General features: G+C 39.5%; 1 protein-coding gene across 2 annotated transcripts in view; it reads left to right on the top strand.

Annotated features, from left to right (window-relative positions):
• The window catches only part of OGFRL1 (opioid growth factor receptor like 1), a 68,063-nt gene extending 41,047 nt beyond the window's left edge, over nucleotides 1–27,016 (top strand). For both annotated transcript variants that reach the window (XM_075340234.1, XM_075340233.1), the window contains exons 4-7: nucleotides 1,775–1,853; nucleotides 7,330–7,396; nucleotides 11,293–11,438; nucleotides 19,808–27,016. In XM_075340234.1, the coding sequence (XP_075196349.1) occupies nucleotides 1,775–1,853; nucleotides 7,330–7,396; nucleotides 11,293–11,438; nucleotides 19,808–20,531 (1,016 nt within the window). In that variant the 3' untranslated portion in view covers nucleotides 20,532–27,016. The remainder of the gene's footprint in view (nucleotides 1–1,774; nucleotides 1,854–7,329; nucleotides 7,397–11,292; nucleotides 11,439–19,807) is intronic.
• The last annotated feature ends 277 nt before the right edge of the window (nucleotides 27,017–27,293 follow it).

The raw sequence follows: 27,293 nt of genomic DNA, 5'->3' as shown, positions 1-27,293 counted from the left end.
TTTTTGCAAATTCAGTCAGAAAAAAAAAAGTGTGTGTCCATGAGAAACTGGAATCTCATAGGCTTTGCTGTTGCTGTTAAAAAAGCATGAATTTACATAAAACCAATGAAAAAACCATGCAAAAAAATTGCACCAAAATCGTCCTGTGTGGACATGGCTTTAAGGCTACTTTACACGCTGCGATATCGGTCCCGATATCGCTAGCGTGGGTACCCGCCCCCATCTGTTGCGCGACACTGGCAAATCGCTGCCCGTGCCGCACAACATCGCCCAGACCCGTCACACATACTTACCTGCCCGGCGATGTCGCTGTGACCGGCGAACCGCCTCCTTTCTAAGGGGGCGGTCCGTGCGGTGTCACAGCGATGTCACTGAGCGGCCGCCCAATAGCAGCGGAGGGGCGGAGCTGAGCGGGACATAACATCCCGCCCACCTCCTTCCTTCCGCATAGCGGCCAGGAGGCAGGTAAGGAGAGGTTCCTCGTTCCTGCGGCGTCACACATAACGATGTGTGCTGCCGCAGGAGCGACTAACTACATCGTTACTGCTGCAGTAACGATAATCGAGAATGGACCCCCATGTCACCGATGAGCGATTTTGCATGTTTTTGCAACGATGCAAAATCGCTCATCGGTGTCACACGCAGCAACATCGCTAATGCGGCCGGTTGTGCGTCACAAATTTCGTGACCCCAACGACTCCGCATTAGCGATGTCTCAGCGTGTAAAGCCCCCTAAGAGTGTATTGTCTACAGAGGACTGAATCCACCTAAACTTAGACAACCTGCTCAGCAAGCAAACAAGCAGTAATAAAAGGCAAGAAAAAAAAAAGGAAGAACAATACTGATTGTAAACTACATGTTTCAGTTAACTAAACTAGCAATAAAAGCCACAGTGATGAATGTGGTCAGACCTGAAAATCAGCTTTTCCTTAACGCGGGAAAAGAAGTGACATGCACATTAATTCTGCAGCGGAAAATCCACGGTTAAATCCGGAGGCATAAAAAAACTCAGTGTGCGCACAGCATATTTTTATACCCATAGGTTTTCCTGGGGAATGACTGCAGCAAGGTTAGACACATTTTCTGCAGAAAATCTGCGATAAATCCGCAGCATGCGTACATAGCCTTACTGCCAAAAATAAAACACCAAAAACGCAGCAACAACTCCCTGTGTGAACATTACTTTTAGCCTATGTTCACACTTAGGACTTTTGCAGCAAAAAAACACAGCAGTTTACTTTCCCAGCAAAGTGAATGAGACTTCTGAAACGTCATGCACATGTTGCTTATTTTTACCTTGCAGATTTAAAGCACTTTCAGCAGGTTATTATTTTTTTTCCAGCCTTTTTCATGCATCCTAATGAATGTGGGTTTTATGCAGTATTTTTCCTGCCAAGGGACACTGTTTTGATGCAGAAATGTCTGCCACAAATACTTCACGTGTTACATTCCCTTTATCAAGGTAGAATTCCTTCCTGTTCCTTTGCTATCGCTGTTTGGGTGCCCTGCTCCATGTTTATAATTTTTGCACAATGGTGTGTCTTCCATACAGACCTCATCTCATCACCCGTAGTAGCAGCCCATGGGTGATACATTAGTACAGTAGCCTATGGCTGAACGGCCAGCCATAGCATAATGATCCTGCTTTTCCCAAGTTTTATCTATATCTTATCTGTGCCAATTCCAAACTTCTCGTAATTCAAGTCGCTGTATTCATTGATTTGTATACCATTATTATTTAGCTGGCTCTCTAAATATTTTGTTACATTTTTAGGTGTTTATATTGAAGAAATTTTAAACAAATGGAAAGGCGACTATGACAAGTTGGAACATAATCACACGTATATACAGTGGTAAGTCACATCTATACTAGATAAGAGGCTGAAAAGATCGACAACAAAAAATAAAATTGACAACACACCTTGTGTTGTCAATTTTGTATTAAAAACAAGACATTTATCCTGAAATTTAAGTTGTATTCAAGGATTCTCAAAGTAATCAACACTTCAGAATAAAGTAAACTGTAACTCACTTTCACTAGAAAATTATTATAGTGCAGGACTCATTTTTTCATACACTCTATAACCATTTTTAGCTGACAACCCACAGCACGGACTGGCCAAACTAAACTAAAGATGTGTTCAGAACATGCATGTTCGCTCTCATAGAGTTTTTGCCAAAAACGACCTTCGATCCTAGCAAACTAAAAATGATCTATAAACAGAGGTAGGAGCCATGATCCTGTTAAAGTGACGAGCAAAGCCGCCCTTTAAGATGTTAGCTCCATCTTTATTTTTAACTACAGGGTTCACTCTCTCCTATGCTCCTGTGCAACCTCTTCTTTCTTGTAGGAAGATACTAGTAGCTTTAGTAACTATTGGAGTAAGGTGGAACTCTTTCCTGCCATCTGACTGGGAACAGGAGGGAACGATTACCACTCTTCTGTTCTCTATGACTGAGCAGTGCCCTTAGCACAATGAAATACACAGGCACAATCTGTAACACTTGCAAGGCAGCTATAAGAAATAAGCGAATTGGCCAAGATTCAATTTTGGCAGGTCACTGGAATTTGGTAGGGAAAGTATTTGCTTCAAAATTATTCGATGTAACTCAAACGTTCCTTATTCTGCCCCCACCATATGATAAATGTAAGGTGTTAAAAAAAATTATCTTCTCACCACTCACCCATTGTTTTTATAATATACCGAATTTTTCTGTTTATAAGACACCCCAGATTATATGACACACCCTAAATTTAAAGGAGGAAAATAGGAAAAAATAACTTTTAATGTTAAAACGAGGGTCTATCTTATAATCCTAGTGTGTCTTGATCCTAATGCTCACCAGGGGGGAGCGGCGGCAGTGGTGGAGTGGCTCAGGAAGGTCACAGGAGGCAGTTGTGCTGTGAGCTCAGAAGAGGAGGTGTTCCAACACAGGAGGTTCAGTGGACAAAGGAACTGCAATACTGCGAGCTTGGGGGTGTCACGGCGGTGGGAACCCTTGATCTGCCGGCAGGCTATGGGGGTGTCACTGTAGTGGAGCGACTCAGGAGAGTCACAGAATGGGGTGTCATGGCAGCGGCAGCTCCATTGAATCGCCCATGGTTGACGTGATGGACTTAAAAGATGGCCGCAGAGATGGCGTGTGCGCAGAAAGGCCTCTGCAGCCATTTTCTTGAAGTACGTTGTGTCAATTTGTGCACGTGCCGCCTCCCCGGCCATTGTCTTGAAGTCCATCTCGTCAACCACGGGCGATTTCAATTGAGTCAGATCGAACGTTCGCCGCCGCAACACCCCGTTCTGTGACCCTCCTGAGCCGCTCTACTGCAGTTACACCCTCAATAACACCGACCCTGCCTCCTATGACCTTTCTCCGCCAACCCGGTAGGCTATATCTGGTTTGTAAGACACCACCCCCATTCTTCCGCCCCCCCCCACAGTTTTTTTGGGGGGGGGGGGAGTGCTTCTTACAATATGGAAAATACGGCACCTCATTATCTGAATTTGCTTTTTTCTCTCCCAAGCACTATGCTGTGATTCTGTTAATGTGACCAGTTAATGCACCTTTCATCTGCTGTGACCAAGATCCATACATTTCGCATATAGGACTTTCCCTGTTTGAGTCTGTCTGCTCCCCCTTAGGCCATGTTTACACGTATGTGGTTCTAGGACGTGTGGTGTCTGTTTTCACACATACCGGAGACACATTAACACGCATGCCCATTATCTTTGTTGATCTTCACATCTCTGTTTTTTGACCCCTACTCCACACGTGTGTGTGTGTGTGTGTGTGTGTGTGTGTGTGTTACACACAGAGACAAATTCGTTTTTTTCTTTGTTTTTTTGTTTGAATTTTTTTCCCAGCAGTACTGATCACATGGACCCATATAAGTCAATGGGTCTGTGAAAAATGCGTACAGCACACAGATGACATCCATGGGACATGTACCAGAAGTAAATGCATTCAAGAAGTAAATTTATTTTTATGTGCTAAAGATAATAGCTGATTCGATGATGGATAGATCGCTAGATACTTTGTACAGATATTAACCAAATACATTGTTAAATGAAAAAAATACTTTGGATCCCCCCTCCCCATTTTTTTGATAACTAGCAAAACTATAGTAGAATGCTGTGGGCTGGCATTATCAGGCTGGAAAGATCCATAGTTGATGGGCTCTTACCACCCTAAGAATACCAGCCTGCAGCCACCCCAGAATTGGCGCATCTCTTTAGATGCTCCAGCTCTGGTACTTTGCCTAGGTTTTTTATGATTCCAATTGGGGCAATGGTTTTTGGGGTTGATTGTCAACTGTGTAGTGTCCAAAAACACAGCTGACCTCAAGCCCTGATGTTGGTAATCAAGAGGTATCTATTAGACACCCCCTCCATTACTAACACAGCAATTAAAAGAAAAAAACACACACATATAAAAAAAACTTTATTAAAATAAACACTTCCCGAAACTTTCCCTCATTCACCACTTTTATTAATAAATGAAAAACTCCCCAGCTGGTCTGCCATAGTCCACCGTATACAGCAAATGGAAACCTGAAAAAAACAGAAAAATAAAACAAGATCGTTACTCTTCTATACCATTCTATTACAAAAAGAAAATTCACATGCAGGTCCTATGTAGTCCAGTAATTGCAACAAACTAAGTCTATGGAGCATTGTTCTGATACTCCATTGGCTTTACTGACTGGCAGTTCTGGGTCACGCTGCACTGTGTCAGACCTGTCGCCTTTGAAGAGTGGTTACATCAGTAACATTACCATTGTTCACGGTCACCGGGTCATAATACGCTGTTCATGACTGCAATTCTGAAGAGCGGTAACGTTGCTGATGTGACTGATTTTCAGAGGAGTATGGTCTCCTGCGGCGTATTGTGTCCAGGAAGTGCCTGTAAGCAAAGTCTATGGAGTGTCAGAACAGTACTCCGTAGACTTTGAATTTCAGAATCCTTAAACTGTCAGACCTGCGTGGGAATTTTTTTCATTTTTTTACATAAATGCTGAATGAGGGGAAGTATCTTGTAATATTTCTCGGTTTGTATGTTATTGTTCTTTTTCAGGCTTCCATTTCGCTGGACTAGGACATATTCGGTGGATTTCCTTGACTACAGCACACCTGCAGGGGATATATTTATTTTTTCATTTCAACAAAGTTTTTATTGTAAATAACATATAACATACAGTAGTAGCTTACATGTAATAGTATTGATCCCTATGCAGGAGGCTTAGAAATAGTGATCCTATTTATAGTCAATATCTCTCTAGTTTTGGAAATATAGGAGAAATAAAAGAAATAGGGGGAAAACAGAGAGAAAATTAAAATCGGATACGGGTAGGGGGTGGGTGCATAAAAACCATAGGATATCACTTTACTATAATAAGTTATATACATCCTTATAAGGATAATTATCCAGAGAGACATGTGACCTGTCGTTCAGACAAATTGAGAGGGATAACACTCTGGAGAAATCTGGGATAGTATTACTTTGGATCTAGGGATCTCAGGTTATTACAAATTGCTCTAGTTGGTCACTTCTAGGAGCTTCTATTTTCTCATATAACATAATTAGATTTAATGAGCGTTTTACCAAGAGCAAGAGATGGGGGATCTTGTGTTATGAATTCTTGTAGCCATTATAATACAGTTGATGAGGCAATATGTTTTATTATTGATCCCAGGTGGTTTATCTTCAAGTAGCAATACCATGGGTGTCAGCGAGACCCCATGGCCTATTGCCCTGGTTATTAATTTAACCACTTCCTTCCATAGCTTGGGCAGGTCCACCAGCTGTGTATTAAACTGCCCAAGGATTCACACCCTATAAAGCATTTATTGGAGACCTCCGGGTAGATGTTATGTAGAAAGGTCGTCACATGGTATATACTGTGAAAGAGCTTAAGGGAGGTATCCATAAGGGAGACCTGATTCCTTCCTTTTAAAATATTATCATGACACTGATGCCAATGTCTCCAGTCAGCATAATCTCTAGGTCAGTTTCCACTTGTTCCATGAGTTTTAGTTTTTGATTCTCTAATGGTTGGTTTCTATTGGAGAAGAGAAGGTAAATTTTTATTTATTTTTTTAATAAAGTGTTGAGTGTTTATTGTAATAAATGGGGTTAGTAATGGGGCTGTCTGATAGACACCTCTCCATTACTAGCACCAATGTTTGATGCCAGCTGACACTACAGAGCTGGTCATCAAGAACAAAAAACATTAACTCGATTACCAACGCACCAAGGCAATCAGGAAGAGCCAAGGAGAAGTGCTACAATTGGCACATCTAATTTGATGCGCCACTTCTGGGGCGGCTGCAGGCTCTAATTTTTAAGCTTGGAAAGGCCCAATAACTATGGATCTTTCCAGCCTGATCATATTCACTCACAGCTCTCTGCTTTACCTTTTTGCTGGTTTTCAAAAATGGGAGGAACCCTCTTTTTTGTTGTGTTTTTATTTTATTTTTTTATTTATTTCAATAATATCTCTACAATATATTTATTATTTATCTATTCTCTCTATTTTTACACATTTTTAACACATAGAAGACCTTAATTTCAGTCTCATGCAGTTTTTTTTCTGGCACATGTCACATGGATGTCACACGTATGGCACACAGGTGTACATGGATGGCCAAAACTGAATGTGCATTTTTTTTTTTACAAGCACATGTGAAGGGGGCTTTACACAGAGAATGGAATTCCGTGCTTTGTTTAAATATACTATATGGATCTTGCACAGCAGCAGTTGAAAGAAGCTTGTAAAGGTGCATGAAACAGCACTACAGCTAAATGTTTGGTAGAGGAGTAAAACTAAGGTAATAAAATATATAACAAAAATTCATAAGGTTGTAATTCTCGGAGGATAAGTAAATAAGAAAAGTTTAGTTACATAATAAGCTACACTTTCCATCCTGTGACAATTAGCTATTGACTTGGACTATTTGATTTGAGAACAGACTGTGTAAATAGGTGAACCCCACTTATGTTTGAGGGTTATTTTTTTGATAAGACAAGAAAAAGCTAAAATTGATGACGTGGATAAGCTTGTATAAGATTTAATTTTTACATTTGTAGTTAGATCCTAGACCTTTTACATTTCTTATTGACATTTGTGCTTTTTTTTACATTATTGAAGCCTCAATTTTCATATACCCTAAGAATTCCAGAGGAAGACAGAGTTTAGAGCTATTCTTGCAAGCATATCACAATGCTAAAGTAAATAATTTACGAAAATTAATTTAGTTTCCTGATATCCGTTTCACATCTGTGTATATTTGCTAGAACCCAGATCTATTACTAATTGATGCATTTTTTCAGGCTTTTCCCTCTTCGAGAGCAAGGCTTAAATTTTTACGCTAAGGAGCTGACCTCATATGAAATTGAGGTAAAACCAGCACTCTATTAATATGAAGCTAATTGTAAATATTTGCTGCTAATTCGTTTTTTAAAGACTAAAGCAATGTACATGCTGTGTGTTTCGACAGTGTTCTATGAAAATTACTTTTATAAGAAAAGTAGAGGATGAATTGTTGAGGGAATGAATATGTCTTAACTGCTCTGAGAGCTGACGGCTGTTGGAATGGATTCCTCTGAAACAGAGAAGGCGACATCTTTGATGTTCTTAGAAGTTCCCATATGATATCTAATAATACATCAAGCAGCGCACAAATATTAGACGAACAGATGACAAGAAAAGCCTCCCATTTATTGTCACCCCGGTGCTAACTTTAATAAGCTGTCTTTTTTTATGAGTGCTTAGCGTTTTCCTTAGCACAAGATACTGAGGTTTGCAAGTTAAAGTCTCCATCTGACACTAAACCATTACGTCTACGATAGAAACAAAAAGAAATATGGAAGCAGAATTGTGTTGATGCGGATTAACATAAAGGAGATGTAAAATGTATAAAATTAATGCGTTATTTGGATTTTCAGAACATTTAATCTTATTGCGCTCTGCTGAAATAATTGTCATAATCACATTGCTGAAGAGTTTAATAAATATAAAAAAAAATCTTACAATCATACAGATGACAAGTCACTGTAGAATAAAACCATATTTGATTCAAAAGGCTATATTAAGACGAGATGTTATAGACATGCTTAATAGAGAGAGAGAGAGAAATGTATCCATCAACTTTTGTCCCACCAGTTTGGGTTAGAAGATGGCTAACACCATCAATTCTTAAGGGTGCTTTACACGCTGCGACATTGCTAATGATATATCGTCGGGGTCACGGTGTTTGTGACTCACATCCGGCGTCGTTAGTGACATTGCAGCGTGTGACAGCTAGGAGCGATGATCAATGATCGCAAAAACTTCAAAAATCGTTGATAGTTGACACGTCGTTCCTTTTCATAATATCGTTGGTGGTGCATGCCGCCTGTTGTTCGTCGTTCCTGCAGCATCACACATCGCTACGTGTGACACCACAGGAACGACGAACATCTCCTTACCTGCGTTCACCGGCAATGAGGAAGGAAGGAGGTGGGCAGGATATTCCGCCCGCTCATCTCCACCCCTCCGCTTCTATTGGACGGCTGCCGTGTGACGTCGCTGTGATGCCGAACGAACCGCCCCCTTAGAAAGGAGGCGGTTTGCCGGCCACAGTGACGTCGCAGGGAAGGTAAGTCCGTGTGACGGGTGTAAGCAATGTTGTGCGCCACGGGCAGCGATTTGCCCGTGACGCACAACCGACGGGGGTGGGTACGCTCGCTAGCGATATCGATATCGCAGCGTGTAAAGCCCCCTTTAGCTTAGGAGCAGCCTGGTCTTCATTGAAGGCAAGGCAGCGTGAGAAGGTTGCTGCTTCATAAACCTGCCTCTCATAGTTTCTTCCAAAATGTTTTATTTTAACCGGTTCAATATCATTGACTGTAAAAATACATCATCTTCTGCTGGGCTTTGTGAAGAGACGACGTTTCATTATGGTCAGGAGGGAATTGTGACCTCCTGAGACCTACAGTTGCTGAGGTTCCGATGCAGAATGGTACTTCTTCCTGGACACATCATCAGGACCTGAATGGATCAGGTCCTGATTATGCTAAACCTTTGCAATCGTGTATGCGTTGCAGTCAATAGCGATCGTGGCACATAGATGTTTTAGAGAAGCTGTTGCTTCTCTTACCTCTCTGGCTCCCTATAACACGAGCACAGGGAAGCTGGGGCTTGTCATGACAGCCGGAGGTCACATGATAACTTCCGCGTCTGCCATGTAATTTGGCATGTCAGACTCCTCCTGCAGCAGGGTCTGACAGGCGATCTGCAGCCTGACACTGACAGTAGTATGATCCATTGCCATACTGCTGCATGGCAATGCATTATAACGGGGATCAGCCTAAGTAAACAAAAAACCTGCAAATTGTAAAAAAATAACAAAAAAACCCCCAAAAATACATTTATATAAAAACAAAAAAGTACACATTTAGTATTGTCGTGTCCAGCCGAACCTGATTTATAAAACTGACACTATTTAATCCCTTCAGTGAACAGTTTAAAAAAAAATGTTTTTTGATCATACAGCAGAAAAAAAGTGGAATAAAACGCAATCAAAAAGTTGAACATAAATAAAAATGGTATTAGTAAAAACTACATCCTGTCCCGCAACAAACAAGCTGCTACACAGCTCCATCAGTGGAAAAATAAAAAAGTTATCACTCTGGGAATACAGCAATGCAAAAAAAATATATATTTTTTTTCTAAAAAAAATGTATTGCGTAAAAGCAGCAAAACTTAAAAAATTATATAAATGTGGTATCGCTGTAACTGTACTGACCCAAAGAATAAACCTGTGTAGTTACTTTTACCAAACAGTGAACAGCATAAGGAAAGCAAAAAAACAATTCCTGAATTGCTGTTTCATGTTAATTCTACCTACCAAAAATGAGAATAAAAAACAATCCAAAAATGTTATGTGCCCAAAATTAGTACCAATAGAAACGTGAACTCATCCCGCAAAAAACAAGACCTCATATGGATGGCTTTCCAAATGCAACATGGCATCCACTATCTATTCCAGACAATTGTGCGCTCTCAAATTCCACCACATATGGGGTATCTGTGCACATAGAGAAAATACACAACAAATTTTATGGTGCATATTCTCGTGATATTCTTGTCAAAATGCAAAATTTGAGACTAAAGTAACATTTTTGTGAGAAAATGTGAAATTTTCATTTTTGTTTTTCCTTCCACATTGCTTTGGTTCCTGCGAGGCACCTAAACTTCTTGGATGTGGTTTTGAGCAGTTTGAGGGGTGCAGTTTTTAGAATGGTGTCACTCTTGGGTATTTTTTTTTTGTCACCTAGGCCTCTCAAAGGCACTTCAAATGTGATGTGATCCCTAAAAAAAAATATGGCTTTGTAAATTTTGTTGGAAAAATGAGAAATTGAGAAATTTGAACCCTTCTAACTTCCTAACAAAAAAAAAATTATGTTTCAAAACTAATGCTGATGTAAAGTAGACATAGGGGGAAATGTTACTTAACTATTTAGTGTGACATAACTTTCTGGTTTAAGAGCATAAAAATTCAAAGTTTGAAAGTTGCGAAATTTTCGCCCAATTTCCAATATTTTTACAACACAATAAATATTGTCTTAATTTTACCACTATCCTCAAGTACAATATGTCATTAAAAAACAGTCTCAGAATTACAGGGTTCCAGAGTTATAACCTCCTAAAGCGACACTGGTCAGAATTGGAAAAAATTGGCCTGGACAAGAAGGCAAAAACAGGATCTGGCGCAAAAGGATTAAATGACCTAGCATTAAAGAGTGGAGAAGATAGAGAAATGGATGCTTTTGGAACCCATGTACTACGTAGAATACTTTTATTTAATCCAGCTCTTAACAGAAATGCTATGGCCTATAAATTTTTTTTTTCTTTTTTCTTTTTTTTTTTATTTTGTACATTCACTGTTTTTTTAAGTGTTCTGTTTTGGAAAAACTAAAATGTCTAAGTAATGTCTAAATTTAGAGCACAACACAATAATCAAAACATTTTTACTATTCCATTTTTTTCCTATATGATTGCTGTCATAATCATTTTTCCTTTTTTTTTTTCTTTTTTTCTTGCAATATATTTTTGTGAAAAGTTTCATCTAGCAGATTAGAGATAACACACATTACCACGGCAGAGGCTTTATTCACACGATGACACTTCTGTTGTGACATGTGTTATGTTATGAGATATAAGTATAGAGTATTGTGCATGACTGTATGATTATTTCTTGTCATTGATGAGCCTAACTTGTAAAAGTAAACCTCTTGTTTTTTTGTCTAAAGGAGTTCAAAAAAACAAAAGAAGCGATTAAAAGATTCATCCTGGCGTACAAAATGATGCTGGATTTTTTTGGGTTAAAACTTATGGACAAGAATGGCAGTGTTTCACGGGCTACAAACTGGCAAGATAGATTCCAGCACCTGAACGAGTATGTATATTTCTCGATCATTGCCATCAGACCCATGCACAATATTTTCAGAAATAATGACACTTGATTAATGAATTAGTGTAATTTCATTCTGGTACAATGCACAGACATATTTTATAAGGTCATTGTAGCTTAGAATTGTATGGCTGTAGTGAACATAAAAAATAAAATCTGATCCTGTTGAGGTGGGGGATGTAAATTTAGCTCGAATTCTATTAACCCCTTCACGAGCATGGACGGATATATCCATCATGGAGCGTGTCCCGTTAAGCCCCGCCCCCTGCCGCGGGCAGGCGGTCGGCACACATATCAGCTGTTTTCAACAGCTGACGTGTGCCTGCTAGCCGCGGGTGGAATCTCTTCCACCCGCGGCCATTAACCCCTTAAATCTTGCTGCCAAAGTCTGGCAGCAAGATCTAAATGCGCGCGGCCATGTTTTTTACTTACCGCCGCCCCCACCGGAAGTCACGTGCGTGATCACGTGACTATCGGTCGTTGCCATCGTAGCACAGGGTCATGTGATGACGCCTGCAGCTATGATGTTTCACTTTCGTTTTCCCTCGGCCGAGAGCAGAGGGAAAAAGAAAGTGACTGTATCTGCTGTTTACAGCTGTATAGCTGGGATCAGCAGATAGATAATAGCGATCGGATTGCTGATCGCTATAGCCCCCTAGGGGGACTAATAAAATTAAAAAAAGTAAAAAAAAAAAAACAAAAAACCTAAAAGTTCAAATCACCCCCCTTTCCCCCCATTGAAAATTAAAGGGTTAATAAATAAATAATTACACATATTTGGTATCGCCGCGTTCAGAAATGCCCGATCTATCAAAATATAAAAGCAATTAATCTGATTGGTAAACGGCGTAGTGGCAAAAAAATTCCAAACGCCAAAATTACGTTTTTTGGTCGCCGCAAGTTTTACGCAAAATGCAATAACAGGCGATCAAAACGTAGCATCTGTGCAAAAATGGTACCATTAGAAACGTCAGCTCGAGACGCAAAAAATAAGCCGTCACTGAGCCATAGATCCGAAAAAATAAGAATGCTACGTGTTTCGGTAAATGGCGCAAAACGTGCGCACACTTTTATTGGACAAACTTGTGAATTTTTATTAACCCCTTAGATACAAGTAAACCTATACATGTTTGGTGTCTACAAACTCGCACCGACCTCAGGCATCATATCCACACATCAGTTTTACCATATAGTGAACACCGTGAATAAAACATCCCAAAAACTATTGTGCCATCACATTTTTTTTTTCAATTTTTTTTGCATTTGGAATTTTTTTGCTGTTTTCCAGTACACCATATGGTAAAACTTTTATGGTTTCATTTAAAAGTACAACTTGTCCCGCAAAAAACAAGCCCTCATATGGCAAGATTGACGGAAAAATAAAAAAGTTAGGGCTCTCAGAAGAAGGGGAGCAAAAAACAAAAACGGAAAGTGCCCCGGGGCTGAAGGGGTTAACCATAATTACCATTTATACTTGAGTATAAGCCGGTCCGCAAGAAGCGGGTAAGAGTACCGCGGGAACTGAGGGCAGGTGAGAATATTTTGTGTGTATGTGTGTGAACAACGGCATAAATGGGGGACAAGAAGGGGACCGGAATGAGGACATTACTACAGGGCACAATATGGGCATATTGCTTCAGGGGAGAATATGGGCACCTTACTACAGGGCACAAGGATGGGGCACATTACATTTTATCGGTATCTATTTTTAGTTTGGAAATTTTACCAGCAGCTGCTGCATTTCCCACCCTAGGTTTATACTCAAGTCAATAAGTCTTCCCAGTTTTTTGTGGTAAAATTAGGTGCCTCGGCTTTAACTCGAGTATATATGGTACTTTGAGTAATAACAATAAAATAAATCTTTGAAAATGAGAACATTTTCTGCAGTGCTTTGTTATGAGCACATTTCAAGAACACATAAGAGATGTTTTCCCACAACGCAATGTGAACACCATTAAAAACATCAATGAAGAAAAAACGCAGCCATACTCACAATACCATGTTCAGACACAAATGCACAACAGGGCACCGTAGCCCTTCAATGATATAGGCAGGGACATCGCAGATACAAAAAACTAATGAACCACTAATTACTAACCCATCAAACATCTGTTGAGTTGCTGCTCAGTATTCAAAAGGCACATGTTTGTAATGTGAACACAGCCTGAGAAGATTTGAAAAGGGGCGCAGCAAATCTCAAGAGACAGCAGGTGAAATAAGTATTGAATACGTCTCTATTTTTCTAAGTAAATCTATTTCTAAAGGTGCTATTTATATGAATTTATAACCAGATGTCGGTAACAACCCATCCAATCCACACATGTGAAGAAATAAAAATATATTTGGTGATATGTAATAATGAAGAATGACACAGGGAAAAATAATTGAGAATTACTTAATACTTTGTACAAAAGTATATTATTAGTGATGACACCCGCCAAACGCCTCTTGTATGGAGAAACTAGTCGCATGCATTGCTCAGTTGTGATTTTGGTCCAATCTTTAAATCCTGAAAGTTTCATGTGCACCTTCTATGAACTCTTAGCTTTCGTTCCTTCCATAAATTTTCTATTGAATTCAGGTCAGATGATTGACAGGACCATTCTAGCAACTTTATTTTCTTTATCTGAAACCAATTGAGAGTTTCCTTGGCTGTGTGTTTAGGATTATTGGCAGATCTGGTAGATGGCAGCAGACTTTTATCAAGAATGTCTCAATACATTTGTCCATTTATCATTCCTTCAGTTATATGAAGTTTGCCAGTGCCGTATGCTGGAAAACCGCCCCACAGCATGATGTTTCCACCTTAAAACTTCACTGTCGGCATGTTTTTGTTTTTGGAGTGATATGGTGTGTATTATGGCATCCAAAGAGTTCAATTTTGATCTCATCTGATGAGAGTATATTCTCCCGGTATTTCAGAGGCTTGTCTAAATGTTGTTAAGCAAACTTAAAATGCGGTGGATCATGCTCTATGGTCAGCAGTGGGATCTTGCATGATACAGGTATGTGAAGTGTGCATGACCATGAAGGTTGAGTGCATTAAGGTACCGTCACACTAAGCAACTTACCAGCGATCCCACCAACGATAGGGATCGCTGGTAAGTTGCTAGGAGGTTGCTGGTGAGATGTCACACTGCCACGCTCCAGCGATCCCACCAGCAACCTGACCTGGCAGGGATCGCTGGAGCGTGGCTACACGAGTTGCTGGTGAGCTCACCAGCAACCAGTGACCAGCCCCCAGCGCCGCGTGGAAGATGCTGCGCTTGGTAACTAAGGTAAATATCGGGTAACCAACCCGATATTTACCTTGGTTACCACTGCACGGAGCTACACGTGCAGAGAGCAGGGAGCAGCGCACACTGAGCGCTGGCTCCTTGCTCTCCTAGTTACAGCACACATCGGGTTAATTAACCCGATGTGTGCTGCAGCTAAATGTGCACAGAGCAGGGAGCAGCGCACAATGCTTAGCACTGGCTCCTTGCTCTCCTAGTTACAGCACACATCGGGTTAATTAACCCGATGTGTGCTGCAGCTAAATGTGCACAGAGCAGGGAGCAGCGCACAATGCTTAGTGCTGGCTCCTTGCTCTCCTAGTTACAGCACACATCGGGTTAATTAACCCGATGTGTGCTGCAGCTAAATGTGCACAGAGCAGGGAGCAGCGCACAATGCTTAGTGCTGGCTCCTTGCTCTCCTAGTTACAGCACACATTGGGTTAATTAACCCGATGTGTGCTGCAGCTACATGTGCACAGAGCAGGAGCCGGCACTGACAGTGAGAGCGGGGGAGGCTGGTATCAAAGGTAAATATCGGGTAACCAAGGACAGGGCTTCTTGGTTACCCGATGTTTACATTGGTTACCAGCCTCCGCAGAAGCCGGCTCCTGCTGCCTGCACATTTAGTTGTTGCTGTCTCGCTGTCACACACAGCGATCTGTGCTTCACAGCAGGACAGCAACAACTAAAAAATGGCCCAGGACATTCAGCAACAACCAACGACCTCACAGCAGGGGCCAGGTTGTTGCTGGATGTCACACACAGCAACATCGCTAGCAACCTCACAAAAGTTGTTCGTTAGCAGCGATGTTGCTAGCGATGTTGCTTAGTGTGACAGGGCCTTTACTTAGTGTTTTCTTTGTTGCAATTATACCTGATTCAGGTCATTCTGTAGCTCTCCACAGGTGGTCCTTAGCTCTTGTACAACTCTACTGATAATTCTATTCAGTCCGCTGTCTGAATTACCTGGTCATGGCCGGTTTATGGTGAAATTATGTTTTTTCCACTTCCGGATTACAGCCCCAGCTTCAGTAGTTTACATTCAGCAACTACCTTCAGTAGATTAGAAAGTTTTCTGTAAACAATGTCATCAGTATATTTTGCAACAAGGTTTTGAGACAGCTCACTGATTTTACCCATTATGAGATGTTTCTTTTGTGACTCATTGGTAATGAGATATCTTTCTATAGTCATCAGTTGAACCAGCTGATATTATTTTCCACGAAGTGGCAGGATTTTTTTCTAATTACTGATAGATTTTAGCTGATGGACTTGGACTGGATGGGTTCTTACCGACATCAAGTGATAAATTCATGTCAATAGCACCTTTTAGAATTTTTTTTTTTTTTTTTTTAAATTGGTGATGTGTTTAATACTTATTTCACCCGCTGTATTTGACCTTATACTGTAAGGCTATGTGCGTACGTTGCGTACAGTCACTGCAGAAATTTCTGCAGCGATCTGAAGAGCACACGTGCGCTTCAAATCGCTGCACAAAATGTCCGTAGTGGAAAAAAAAAGCCGATTCCATGCGCTCTGACTGCAGCTCCTCCCATAGACAGAGCAGGGGCTGCAGGCAAAGCGCACGGAAGAAGTGACATGTCACTTCTTAGAACACGCGCTTTGGGTAGCAGCCGAAGCGCTGCGCTGTAAGACGCCACGTGCGCATGGCTCCTGCATAATCTTCATAGATTATGCAGGGGACGCAGGACGCATGCAGTTATGCTGCGCTACAAAGTGTAGCGTAACTGCATGTAATTACGCAACGTGCGCACATAGCCTAAGTCATGAGACTAGTTGGTGACCAACTTGAGGTTATATGTATAGTGTGGTCACAGGAGAAGCTGTTGATTGAAAGAAACACTTATGTAAATTTCATAAAATTCTTGTTGCAAATATTGATCCAGGCGATCAACCATCTGAATCAGGAAGAAGAAAATCTCCTTTCTAGGGCATATTAGTTAATACTTTATGGTTCTATCTATACCCCTTCCTTTTATATGCTCACATTCCACAGTTGAACTTAATGTACATGTGGATTTTTTATTTTCAACCATACAGCATATAGGAAAAAGGGAGATTATAAAATGTTAATTGAAACCTAAAACACATGTAGATACAGTCCTATCAGACTGTTCTTGCTATAACAGACATAATTTGGTTGTGTGCACAGTTAACACTAAAGAGCCATCAAAGTTGTGCTTCCGCTTTTCTATTTCTATATATATCAATTTTGCTTCCTCTTCTGTTTTTTTTTTTTATACTTTCATATATTTTCCTTACACTTTTTTTCCTTCAAGAGAGTAAAACTGTTTGTCTTTTAATGCAGTCTTCATCAAATATTTATTATTTATATTTTTATATATACATATATACCGTGTATGTATGTGTGTACATGTATGTATATGTGTATATATGTATGTATATGTGTATATATGTATGTATATGTATGTATATGTGTATATAATTTTTTTTTTTTATTTTTTTTTTTTATTTTCATTTTTTTTTTTCTGCCTTGTCTTGTTTGTTTGTTTGTTTGTTTTTGTTTTGTTTTTTAATAGAAGTTATTGTATTTTATGTGATTGAACCAGCAGTGTTTGGAAGGGAAAAAACTAGCCAGAAAACTATATTGTGAAATAATAATAACAAAAGCTTTTCATAGCCTGACAGGGCACATGGTGAAGAAGTTGGCACTTCAATGGGAATAAATGCCCCTCAGTCACATAATGGTGCACGAGTATAATTCACTTGAGACCCGCTGTGTCTTATTGCATTGTATCTCTTTTTATGACAAGTTATTAATAAACTATTTTAAATCAATAAATGAAACTGTTTGAGGGACTATTTGGTAGCTTTTCACAATAGATCCCAGAAGCTTGGTATTATGTCTCCGCCGCCATACCGGGTTGGTTTTATCTCCCATGTGGAGATCTACCGAAATCAAAAGCAACAGATTAGAAGATACAAGGTGTTTGAAAAATGGAATATATAAATATGACATTTATGATTTTAGTGGAAAATGAACAGATAAGGTTGTGTTTGTTACAGGAAAATAAGGTTAAATGCGATAATGAAATATAAAAAGGGCAGATTTTCTCTGAAGTCTAGACTGTTGGACGTGTGTGGAAACCAGTAAAGCTCCGTATGTTGTCCCTTTCCAAAGACCGTGCCAACATCTCTGAAACTGTTAACCTACAGCCATCCACAATTTTCATTAATATATGTATGCTAAAGTCATACATAACACACAATGTATATGTTCAGTACAGGTAAATCTGATTATAGCATTTTTCAAAATATTGCTGGCATTGCCTATTAGAAATGCAGCCCTTCTTTAACGGTGCTAACAATTTAGTACACTTCATGATGCCTTTGGCTTCCATTCTATTATAATCTATTCCTTTTGTTTCTGTCTGTGTTATCCTGCACCTGTACATCTGCTGGTCCTTTATCCTTGGGTGCTTAAAGGGACTCTGTCACCATGTGTTTGCTACCCCATTTGATAGACCCTGTAGTGTCACTGGGTGCTGCAGTTTTGATTAAAAACTGATGCTATCAGTTCTTTGAATGCTGAGCCGTGAATAACTCCGCCCACATCACTGATGAGCATCTTTCTGTGTACACTCTGCATAGGCACAAAGCTGCCAATCAGTGGTTAGGGTGTGTTGAACTGCATGGTTGAAAAAAATACTTTATCATAGTGGGAATAGACTCGACATGTGTAACATTTTATTCCTTATAAAAGAGATATATTTATTTATTAGAGTAAAATTCCACCACAACCCCAGGTGATAAAGTGTATGCGACTGTGCAAAAAAGAAAGGCAGGGTAGCACTCAGGGAATGTCCCCTACTTGGATAGCAAAGCTACCAAGATAGGTCTAGCCTCACCCGCGGGATAATATCCCAGTGACTAGCCCTACTTAGCCATGAAAGCTGGCACCCTAGAATTAATATTATAGGGTAACACAGGCAGATATTGAAGCATTGACCATAGGGCAAGAAATAATTGCTTTTCAGCTAAGTGGCTAAATTTTTTACACTTTGCTTTATTATTATAGCATGAATACATTTTCTTCTTTTTGTCATTTAGTGCCAAACCTTAGTCAGAGACTTCTGTTACTCATTTTAGGGCCAATATCTTGGTTCACAGTTTCTGATCTGGTTAAAGGCAACTAATCAGGAATATATTTTCATGCTATTTGTACTGACAATAGTCCTATTGTTGTATTATACTAATATTGTTTTTACCCTCTGTACCCACTTCTTTCCTCTTATTATTTCTCTCAATGGGGATATTTCAGGAACCGTGAAAGAGACCCATTGAGGTGCGGGGGACCATGTATCATTCTAGGATGCCAGCCTATGTTGCTAGGTGGGTCTAGTCAGTAGGATCTTATTCCTAGGGACAGACTATGCGTATAATGTTTGCCTGGCTATCCACATAGGGGATACTCCCTGAGTGTTACCCTCCCTTTCTTAATTACACATTACACGTTCTCACCTTGGTTTGTGGTGTGATTTTTGACTCTAATAAATTAATATCTGTTTTATTGGGAACTATATGTTACACATGTTGAACTACCTGGCAGCAGATTTACTAGTAATATCTTGTTGCTGATAAAACTGTGAATTTATAAAGCAGCCCAGTAAGTGACACATCGCTGGAATCAGGGTCTCTGTCTCTACATTATTTTGCTGGTGATGGATTCCTTTTAGTTTGTGCAATATAAATGTAGACAAAGTAATCCACACATGAAGCATCAATTTGCAATATTTTGTCTTTTTATTCACATGAGTGGTTTAGAATCCCCATCTATAAAGAAACCTTTTCTTCCACAGTTACATGCATCAGAAATCGCATAAATATATATTAACATAGTCACAAAGTTGGAAAGTTATTTATTCATTGTAAAAATAAGTTCTATCTACAAAACACTACTGCTATTCTAGATTTTTCCACGTGTGCTTCACTATGCATAACTGAATTCTGCAGATGTTAGATCTTTTATCATTGAGAAGAACTGAAAGTATCTTTCTCAACAATATTTAAACTGTCTTCTTTGTATCATTCTAGGTCTCAGCATAATTACTTGAGAATTACTCGCATTTTAAAAAGTCTTGGGGAACTTGGATATGAGAGTTTTAAGTCTCCTTTGGTGAAGGCTTTTCTTGAAGAATCTATTGTTGAGAACACCATCCCAAACATGAAGCAAAGTGCATTAGAGTATTTTGTGTACACCGTCAAAGAGAGAAAGGAAAGGAGGAAACTGTTACGCTATGCTTCTCTTCATTACCAACCCCAAATGCACTTTATTTGGGGGCCAGACAAGAATCAAAAGTCTGGGCAAAATAAAAGTATAAAGAAGAGCTCTTTAAACAGATCTTTGAAGAAAAATACACAAAAATTTAGGGATAACAAGACAGAAAATAGCCTAGAAAGACCACAGAGTAGTGCAGTGGAAGACACAAAGGTGGAAACAGAACAGGTTGATGACGTGAAGAGCAAGTTAGAAAGTGAGGCTGATGGGAATGAGCAGGGGTTCAACAATGTGTCTAAAAATGATGATTCCAGCTCAGAACATTCTCCAAAAGCAGTGCTGCATCCAATCGTGGACTCTTCCGTTCCATCGGCCACTGGTGAAGAAGATAATGAACCCTACAAAGAAAATAATATAGTCAGTATAATAATAGTTGATTCGACTGATGTAGGCAATACAGATTGTTTGTGTAATCTGTCACCCAGCACTTCGACAAATGTTAATGTCACTGAACCCTCAGGTACAGATGATTTAAGTTGAGCTGGAAAATGAGGAAAGCACACCTTGAATCGGAATTGTCGACTAAATCAATATGAATCATAAATGAAGCACAGGATCCTGTGTAATGTAAGGTGTAAAGCAATTCAAGTTCACAGAATCAGTGGCCTCCCTCCAGAGGCAAATGGTGCACTTAAATATGTATGAATACTATTTAAAGCTAAGTCTTTAGATTTATTTTTATTCCCTATTTTTACTAAAATTATCTACTTAGTTTGGTGGTGATTTATCATACTCTGTAATGTTTGATCACCTTTAACAAAAGTAAAGCCATACTGAACTGTGTGATGTTGTAAAAATGTTAATTAGGCAGTTTGATATTCTGCCGTTAACATGTTTTGTGATCGTGTCTGTTAGTTTTACATACAAACTATCCTTTTCACATTGTCTTCTGACCCAGCGACACAAAAATAATTAGCAGCCTGAATTCCTGGTATTTGCTAATTATCTTTCATTATCATCAAGTGCCATGTCAGTAGGATGACAACCTTGTTGCAGGTGCTTTTAGGTAGTGATGATCTGTGAATGAATTGTTAATAACCTTGTGCCACTTCAATGAGAGTAGTCAAGATATAAAGAATCGAAATGATAAAGAGGGCTTACTCTTTAGGCCCCTTTACACACTACAACATCGCAAACGACATCGCTGTAACGTCACCGGTTTTGTGACGTAATAGCGACCTCCCCAGTGACATTGCATTGTGTGAAACACATCAGCGACCTAGCCCCTGCTGTGAAGTTGCTGATCACTACAAATCTCTCAGGACCATTCTTTTGTCCTTTGTTTCCCGCTGTGCAGCATGATCGCTAGAAAGTCTCAGTGTGTAAAGGGGCCTTTACAGTGACTTCGTTAGCGACTTCCCTTTCAAAAAGCTGCTTTACAATGTTCCCAATGACTAGCTAGGTCATTCTGCAGGTCTGTATCGCTGTTGCATCGTTTTCCAGGTTTGCCTGTTTGACAGCTCACCAGCGACTCACCAGAGACTTTGTAGCGATCCCGGCCAGGTTGGGATCGCTGGTGGGATCGCTAGAAAGTCTCAGTGTGTAAAGGGGCCTTTAGACAACATGAAAGTTTTTAAGACTTTTAAGACAGTAGATTCAAAGGGGCAAAAATGCATTTAGTATATTTTTGTCAGAAAGAGTAGAAGAATCCACAAGACTACCATGAAGCAGGTATTAACCCCTACTGTACTCTAAACCATTTCGGATTCCGAGGCTTGGCCTATGATTAGCGAGGATGATGAAACATCACATGTACACTGAACAGATGATGTTCCACCAAGCTGAGTAACCTTGATGCTCAGAAAATTGGCTCAGCTCCTATCCTTCAGCCAGAGAGCACTGATCTGGACCGTAGACTGGGGTTGCGCAAAGTGATTCACTTACCTATTTAATGAACAGTGCAACAATACCTTGGTGATTTAGGGTATAGAGGGGTAAATGTCTACTTTCATGGTGGTCTTATGAATATTCTTGATTAAAAAGTACCCTTCTGACAAAAATACACCAATTGCATTTTTGTGACAGTGAAACTGCTGTGTGTAAACCTTTTAACTATATGAAAGTTTTTATTAATTTCTGTTATAGGCAGAAATAAAGGGGTCAAGGTTTGTTTCACACCACCTCTGTGATCCATGGTCAGCATATGTGTATATTTTCCAAATTTACAGAGATGCCCATAAACGTGTGTGTGTGTGTGTGTGTGTGTGTGTGTGTGTGTGTGTGTGTGTGTGTGTGTGTGGTGAAATTTCAGGATGATCCTAAAATGTCCTCTAACCTATTCAGGTGACCTTAATGTGACCTTCTCTAAACTTTTCAATGCACATGTCCAACTGTTCAATTTCAATTCTTTTTGTACAACTTGCTGTTCTCTAACAAGGAGCTTAATGGCAAAAGTAACAACGGGTGTTTTGATCTATGAATTACCCAATAAAGTTTACCAATTCTAATAGAAGCCCAAACAGTCCTGCTCCTCAAGCTGTTAACTTTTTTTTTTTACATCATGACACCAAGACGACACCTAACAATTGATCAACAGTACCTCACCATTGCGAGGCTTCAAGCAAGATGTTTTCAGACGGAAGTGGTCACTGAGCTTAGGGTGTCCCAGAGTGTGATCAGTAGGTTGCAGCAGAAAGACTAGAAGAGTCTCAGAAAGGCATAGAAGTGGACGACGTTTGGCCACATCCCACACTGATGACTGCTTCATTGTGAACAGTGCCCTTCAGAACCGGATGATAAATGCTGCACAAATCCAGGCACATGTAAGGGAGATGAGAGGCACTTAAGTGTCACCTCAGAGCATTCAAAACCATTTGCATTAGAGTGGTCTGTGTGATAGATGACCTGCAAGGGGTACCTGACCACGCCACCAGGCACGCCACCATTTCTTTGCTTTACGAGTGACCAGTGGGCTTCCGTGATGTTCACGGATGAAAGTCTATTCACGCTGAGCTGAAATGATGGTCACCAACGATATTGGAGACCTCAAGGAGAGCGCATCAGCCACTGTTATCACTTGCAGCCTTTGATGGTGGTGGTGATACAATTTGGGCAGGTGTCTAATCAATACAGAACTGCCCTACACTTTGTGAATGGTACAGTGACAAGCCCCTACTACTTGAATAACCTCATTAATCCACTCATTGTGCCTCTACATGAACAACATTATCCTAATTTAATCTTTATGGACGACAATGCTCCAGCTCATTGAGGTTGTATCATTAGAGAATGGCTGCTGGAGACTGGGGTACCTCAAATGGAGTGGCCTGCACTTTCTCCAGACCTGAACCCCATAGAAAACCCACGGGATCAAATGAGTTGCCATGTAGAGGCTTGTAACTCTGTACCCCAGAACCTCAATGACCTGAGGGCTACCCTTCAAGAACAGTGGAATGCCATGCCTCAGCATACAACTAGAGTTGTGAACAGTATGTGATGTTCTTGACAAGCTATAATTGACTCTCAATGCCACATTACAAGTTATTGAAACATTGACATTTTGGGGAGGTATACCCACTGGTGTTGGTTTTTGTTTCAATAAATTGTTTGAGATGATCAAATCACCATTTAATGCTTCTACATAAATGCCCAACCTTGATAATATCACTGTAGCATGAACGTATATTTTACGTAAATTTCATTTGAAAACCAAATATCCCTAATGTTTTGTGAGTGTTGTATGTCAGGCCATGTATTTAGCAGGACAATTAGAAATAGTTCTCTGAAATACGTGTAAGGTGTGAATCTTGGTTAAGGTTTATTAAAATACTGAAGTTAATGAATATTCTCTACAAAATGTGAAATCAAACTTGAAATATATTGTATTAAGATATAGTACTGTATCATCCTGTTTCCATTCGCACAAATGTATATTTTGTTACCCCTCATTTTATGTGCACTTTTTGACACTTACTTAGTAAGTCAGATAGTAAAATGTTATTTTCTTCCTACTATTAACTGCTAACTTATCATGAGTTCCCTATGCAAAAGAATGTAACATTATAGCACACAAACTTGACCAATACTAGTACAAATGAAAATGTGTAGACATGGTGAGATGTGTGTAGTTAATTTTATATTACAAATTGCTTCTAAGTCTGTATAATGCATCTATGGACAAAAGTATTGAGATACCTACATGACATCCTATTCTAATTCCATGGGCATTAATAGAGATTTCATGTACTCGCCCTTTTGCACCTATAATAGCTACCACTCTCTTGGGACGGCTTTCTAAAATATTTGGGCATGTCTATGTGGGATTTTTTTTTTCCCGTTCATCTAGAAGAGTATTTGTGAACTCAGGCACTGATGTTGAACAAGAGGGACTGGTTCACAACTCCATTCTACTTCATCTCGAAGGTGTTGAAGGGGTTGAGTCAGTGCACGATGTCGGCTATTCAAGTTCTTCCACTTAGAAGCTGCCAAACCATGTCTTTATAGACAGATTGTGCACTGTGGCACAGTGATGCTGGAACAGAAAAGGGCATTCTCACAACTTCGGGCGCATACAATTGTCCAAAAACTGTCCCATACCAGTATCTCTCCTTCCCCAAACTACAATTGGCACAATGCAGGTAGGCATTCGCCAAACTAAGACTCATTCTTCGAGACTGGAGCAGGTAAAACGTGCTCTTTAGAGTGACAAATCCCTCTTCTCAGGCAGTGTCCAGCAGTGGTATGCTTTATAAATATTCCATCCAATGCGTAGCATTGTGCTTGGTGATGTAAGGCTTGCATTGTTTTGCTTACCCAAGGAAACCCATTCCATGAAGCTTGCAGGCCACCGTTTTTGATGTGTATGCTAGAGGTTAGGTACTAGACAGTGAGTACTTCAGTGACTTTTATGCAGGATTTGCCTCAGGATTCGCTTACCCTGCCCTTTAAACTTATATGGTTTCCACATCATGGGTGAGTTGCTTTGGATCCTAAATACTTCCACTCTTTAATAACCCCACTCACATTTGATAACGGAATGTTTAAGAAATTTCATAAATTGACTTCTTACAAAGGTAGCATCCAACTACAGTACTACAATCCATTTCAGTAAGTTTTTTTACAATGACCAATTCTTTCACAAATGTTTATAAAGTCTACATTACTGGGCCTTGATTTTTATATACCTGGGACCGAAAAGAAAACCCTGAAATCAATGATAATGAGATGTGTCCTAATACTTTTGTCCATATAGAGTATTTGTTTTGTACGTTATAATTTAGACTGTTAAAGAATATTTAACATGAATATGAAAATTGTTCCACACCTTGTCTATGTGCAGGTTTTATCATGAGTAGGATGCTATGCCGTAATCTGTTTTATATTAGCTGTCTGAATTTAATTGCTGTTAATTATAAGACTTGTAATCTGTAATCCTAAATCAAGAATGTTTTTGTAATACTTTTATTTTTGCAATATAGTATAAAAATCATACAAACATTTATTTCTCTGTGGCTGTAGATTATCTATAAGATGTCTTTAAAAAGTCTAACTGTGCCTGTTGAAGCCTACTTAGGAGTCGCTAATGAAAATCTCAAGCCCAAGTATTGTCTTTAGATGTTAATGTATATGATGAATTTTGCCCAAGATTTTTAGGCCACTCAGATACTATAAATGTAGGATGCCTTGTCCATACTATATATTTAAAATCCATTATACTTTCCCATTACTTTTTGCTAGTGCCTATCAAATGTTTTTTTCCAGACATAAAAGATGTAAAATGATAAGATGTAAACATTCTAAAGTTTATATAGCATCATAGCACAGATATGTATCAGGGTAGTTTATAACTTTGAGTGCACATAATTTCTAAATCTATTTTTGTAGTATTGATTAAATCTGCCTATAACAGTAATAGAGCAATCTATCAATGCCATAACATTTAGACCACTCTTACACATTACAGTTCCCTCCTAACAGTAAATTTAAATGCATTGGGTCCCATTTGTTGGATCCCCCATGATCAGCTGTTCACTCTTATGGGACTGTAACTAAACAGAATCCGTCAACATGATTTTGTAATGTAATGACATTGGTGAAGAAACTTGCTTTGTGGTTTTTATTTAATCACCATTTGAAAAGGCCTACTAATTAGATTTTGGTGCACATGGGCTAGAATGTACACTGGGTGTTCTCCCTGCCTGTGATTCCCTGGTCCCTTCGACTACCTCCGGTATATGAATGACCTGCCTCCTCTGTCACAGACTGGGGGCAGGTGGAGGGCCTGGGTTATCATAGACAGGGAGGTGAAGACCCAGTGTACAGTCCGGCCCCTGTGCACCGAAATATAATTAGCAGGATAATTCAATAATGATTACAGAGGAACCACAAAGCAAATTTCTTCACCAAATGTATCAATTTAATCAGTATTACAGTTCCATTCCAACCATGACCATACTTTACATTTTAAGTGTTGCTAGGGTCTTTTTAAATACCTGAGTCCCAGGGGAGGACTTATGATTGGTGCAATCGGTACTGTTCTACAGGAGCACAAGAAGTATGGGTGACTACTACCACCTCCAAAGGTGTGAACAGCTTCTTTAACGTACACTTGAAACAGTGCATTACGATGGGTTCTTGGACTTCAAAGAGTCCATATACCATTCTTGCACAGGGACCTTTTCCTGTCTTTCTACTCCTGCCTGTGTCCATTCTTTTTTTACAGCAGCCCTTGAAATCTATGGGTTATATTAATTTTAATTAGTTCTACACAGCTGATAGAAGTTTTTGATGTGGATTTTGCGTTCACTAATAAAATATAAAGTCACCCACCCTTTTCTTCTCAGTATGTTTTAATAGGCCTCATCTAACAAACATAACCACCTAGAATTTTCTTCAAAGAAATATTGTGTACAGTTTGTTGACCTATACAAATAAACTTGACACCTCTGTTAAAAACTAAGAATTACTTGTCTGCGTTCTTGTTGTTTTAAAAAGCAATGTTGGAACCCATATCACTAAATAAAGTTTTTGGCACAATTCTGTCCTAGGAATTCTTTATCATTGCTTTAGTCTACCTTTAGAAGTTTGAACATTTACTTAAGAATAAAATAATGTATTAAAGAAGCCAGACTTGTCTGTGAACAAAAGTGAAATGGGTAAAATGCAAATGCGTAGGGACCCATAAGGAAAGAAAATACTCTTGTGAGGATTTTTTTCTAGTGTCAAGTTAACAACGGGGTATGACTGTGCTTATGTAAAACCGTTAAGGGGCTTTACACGCTGCGACATCGCTAACGATATATT

Source organism: Anomaloglossus baeobatrachus, chromosome 3 (genome assembly GCF_048569485.1).
Source record: "Anomaloglossus baeobatrachus isolate aAnoBae1 chromosome 3, aAnoBae1.hap1, whole genome shotgun sequence".
NCBI lineage: Eukaryota > Metazoa > Chordata > Amphibia > Anura > Aromobatidae > Anomaloglossus > Anomaloglossus baeobatrachus.
The sequence above is the reverse complement of the archived record's forward strand: the minus strand, read 5'-3'. Positions and strand labels throughout refer to the sequence as shown.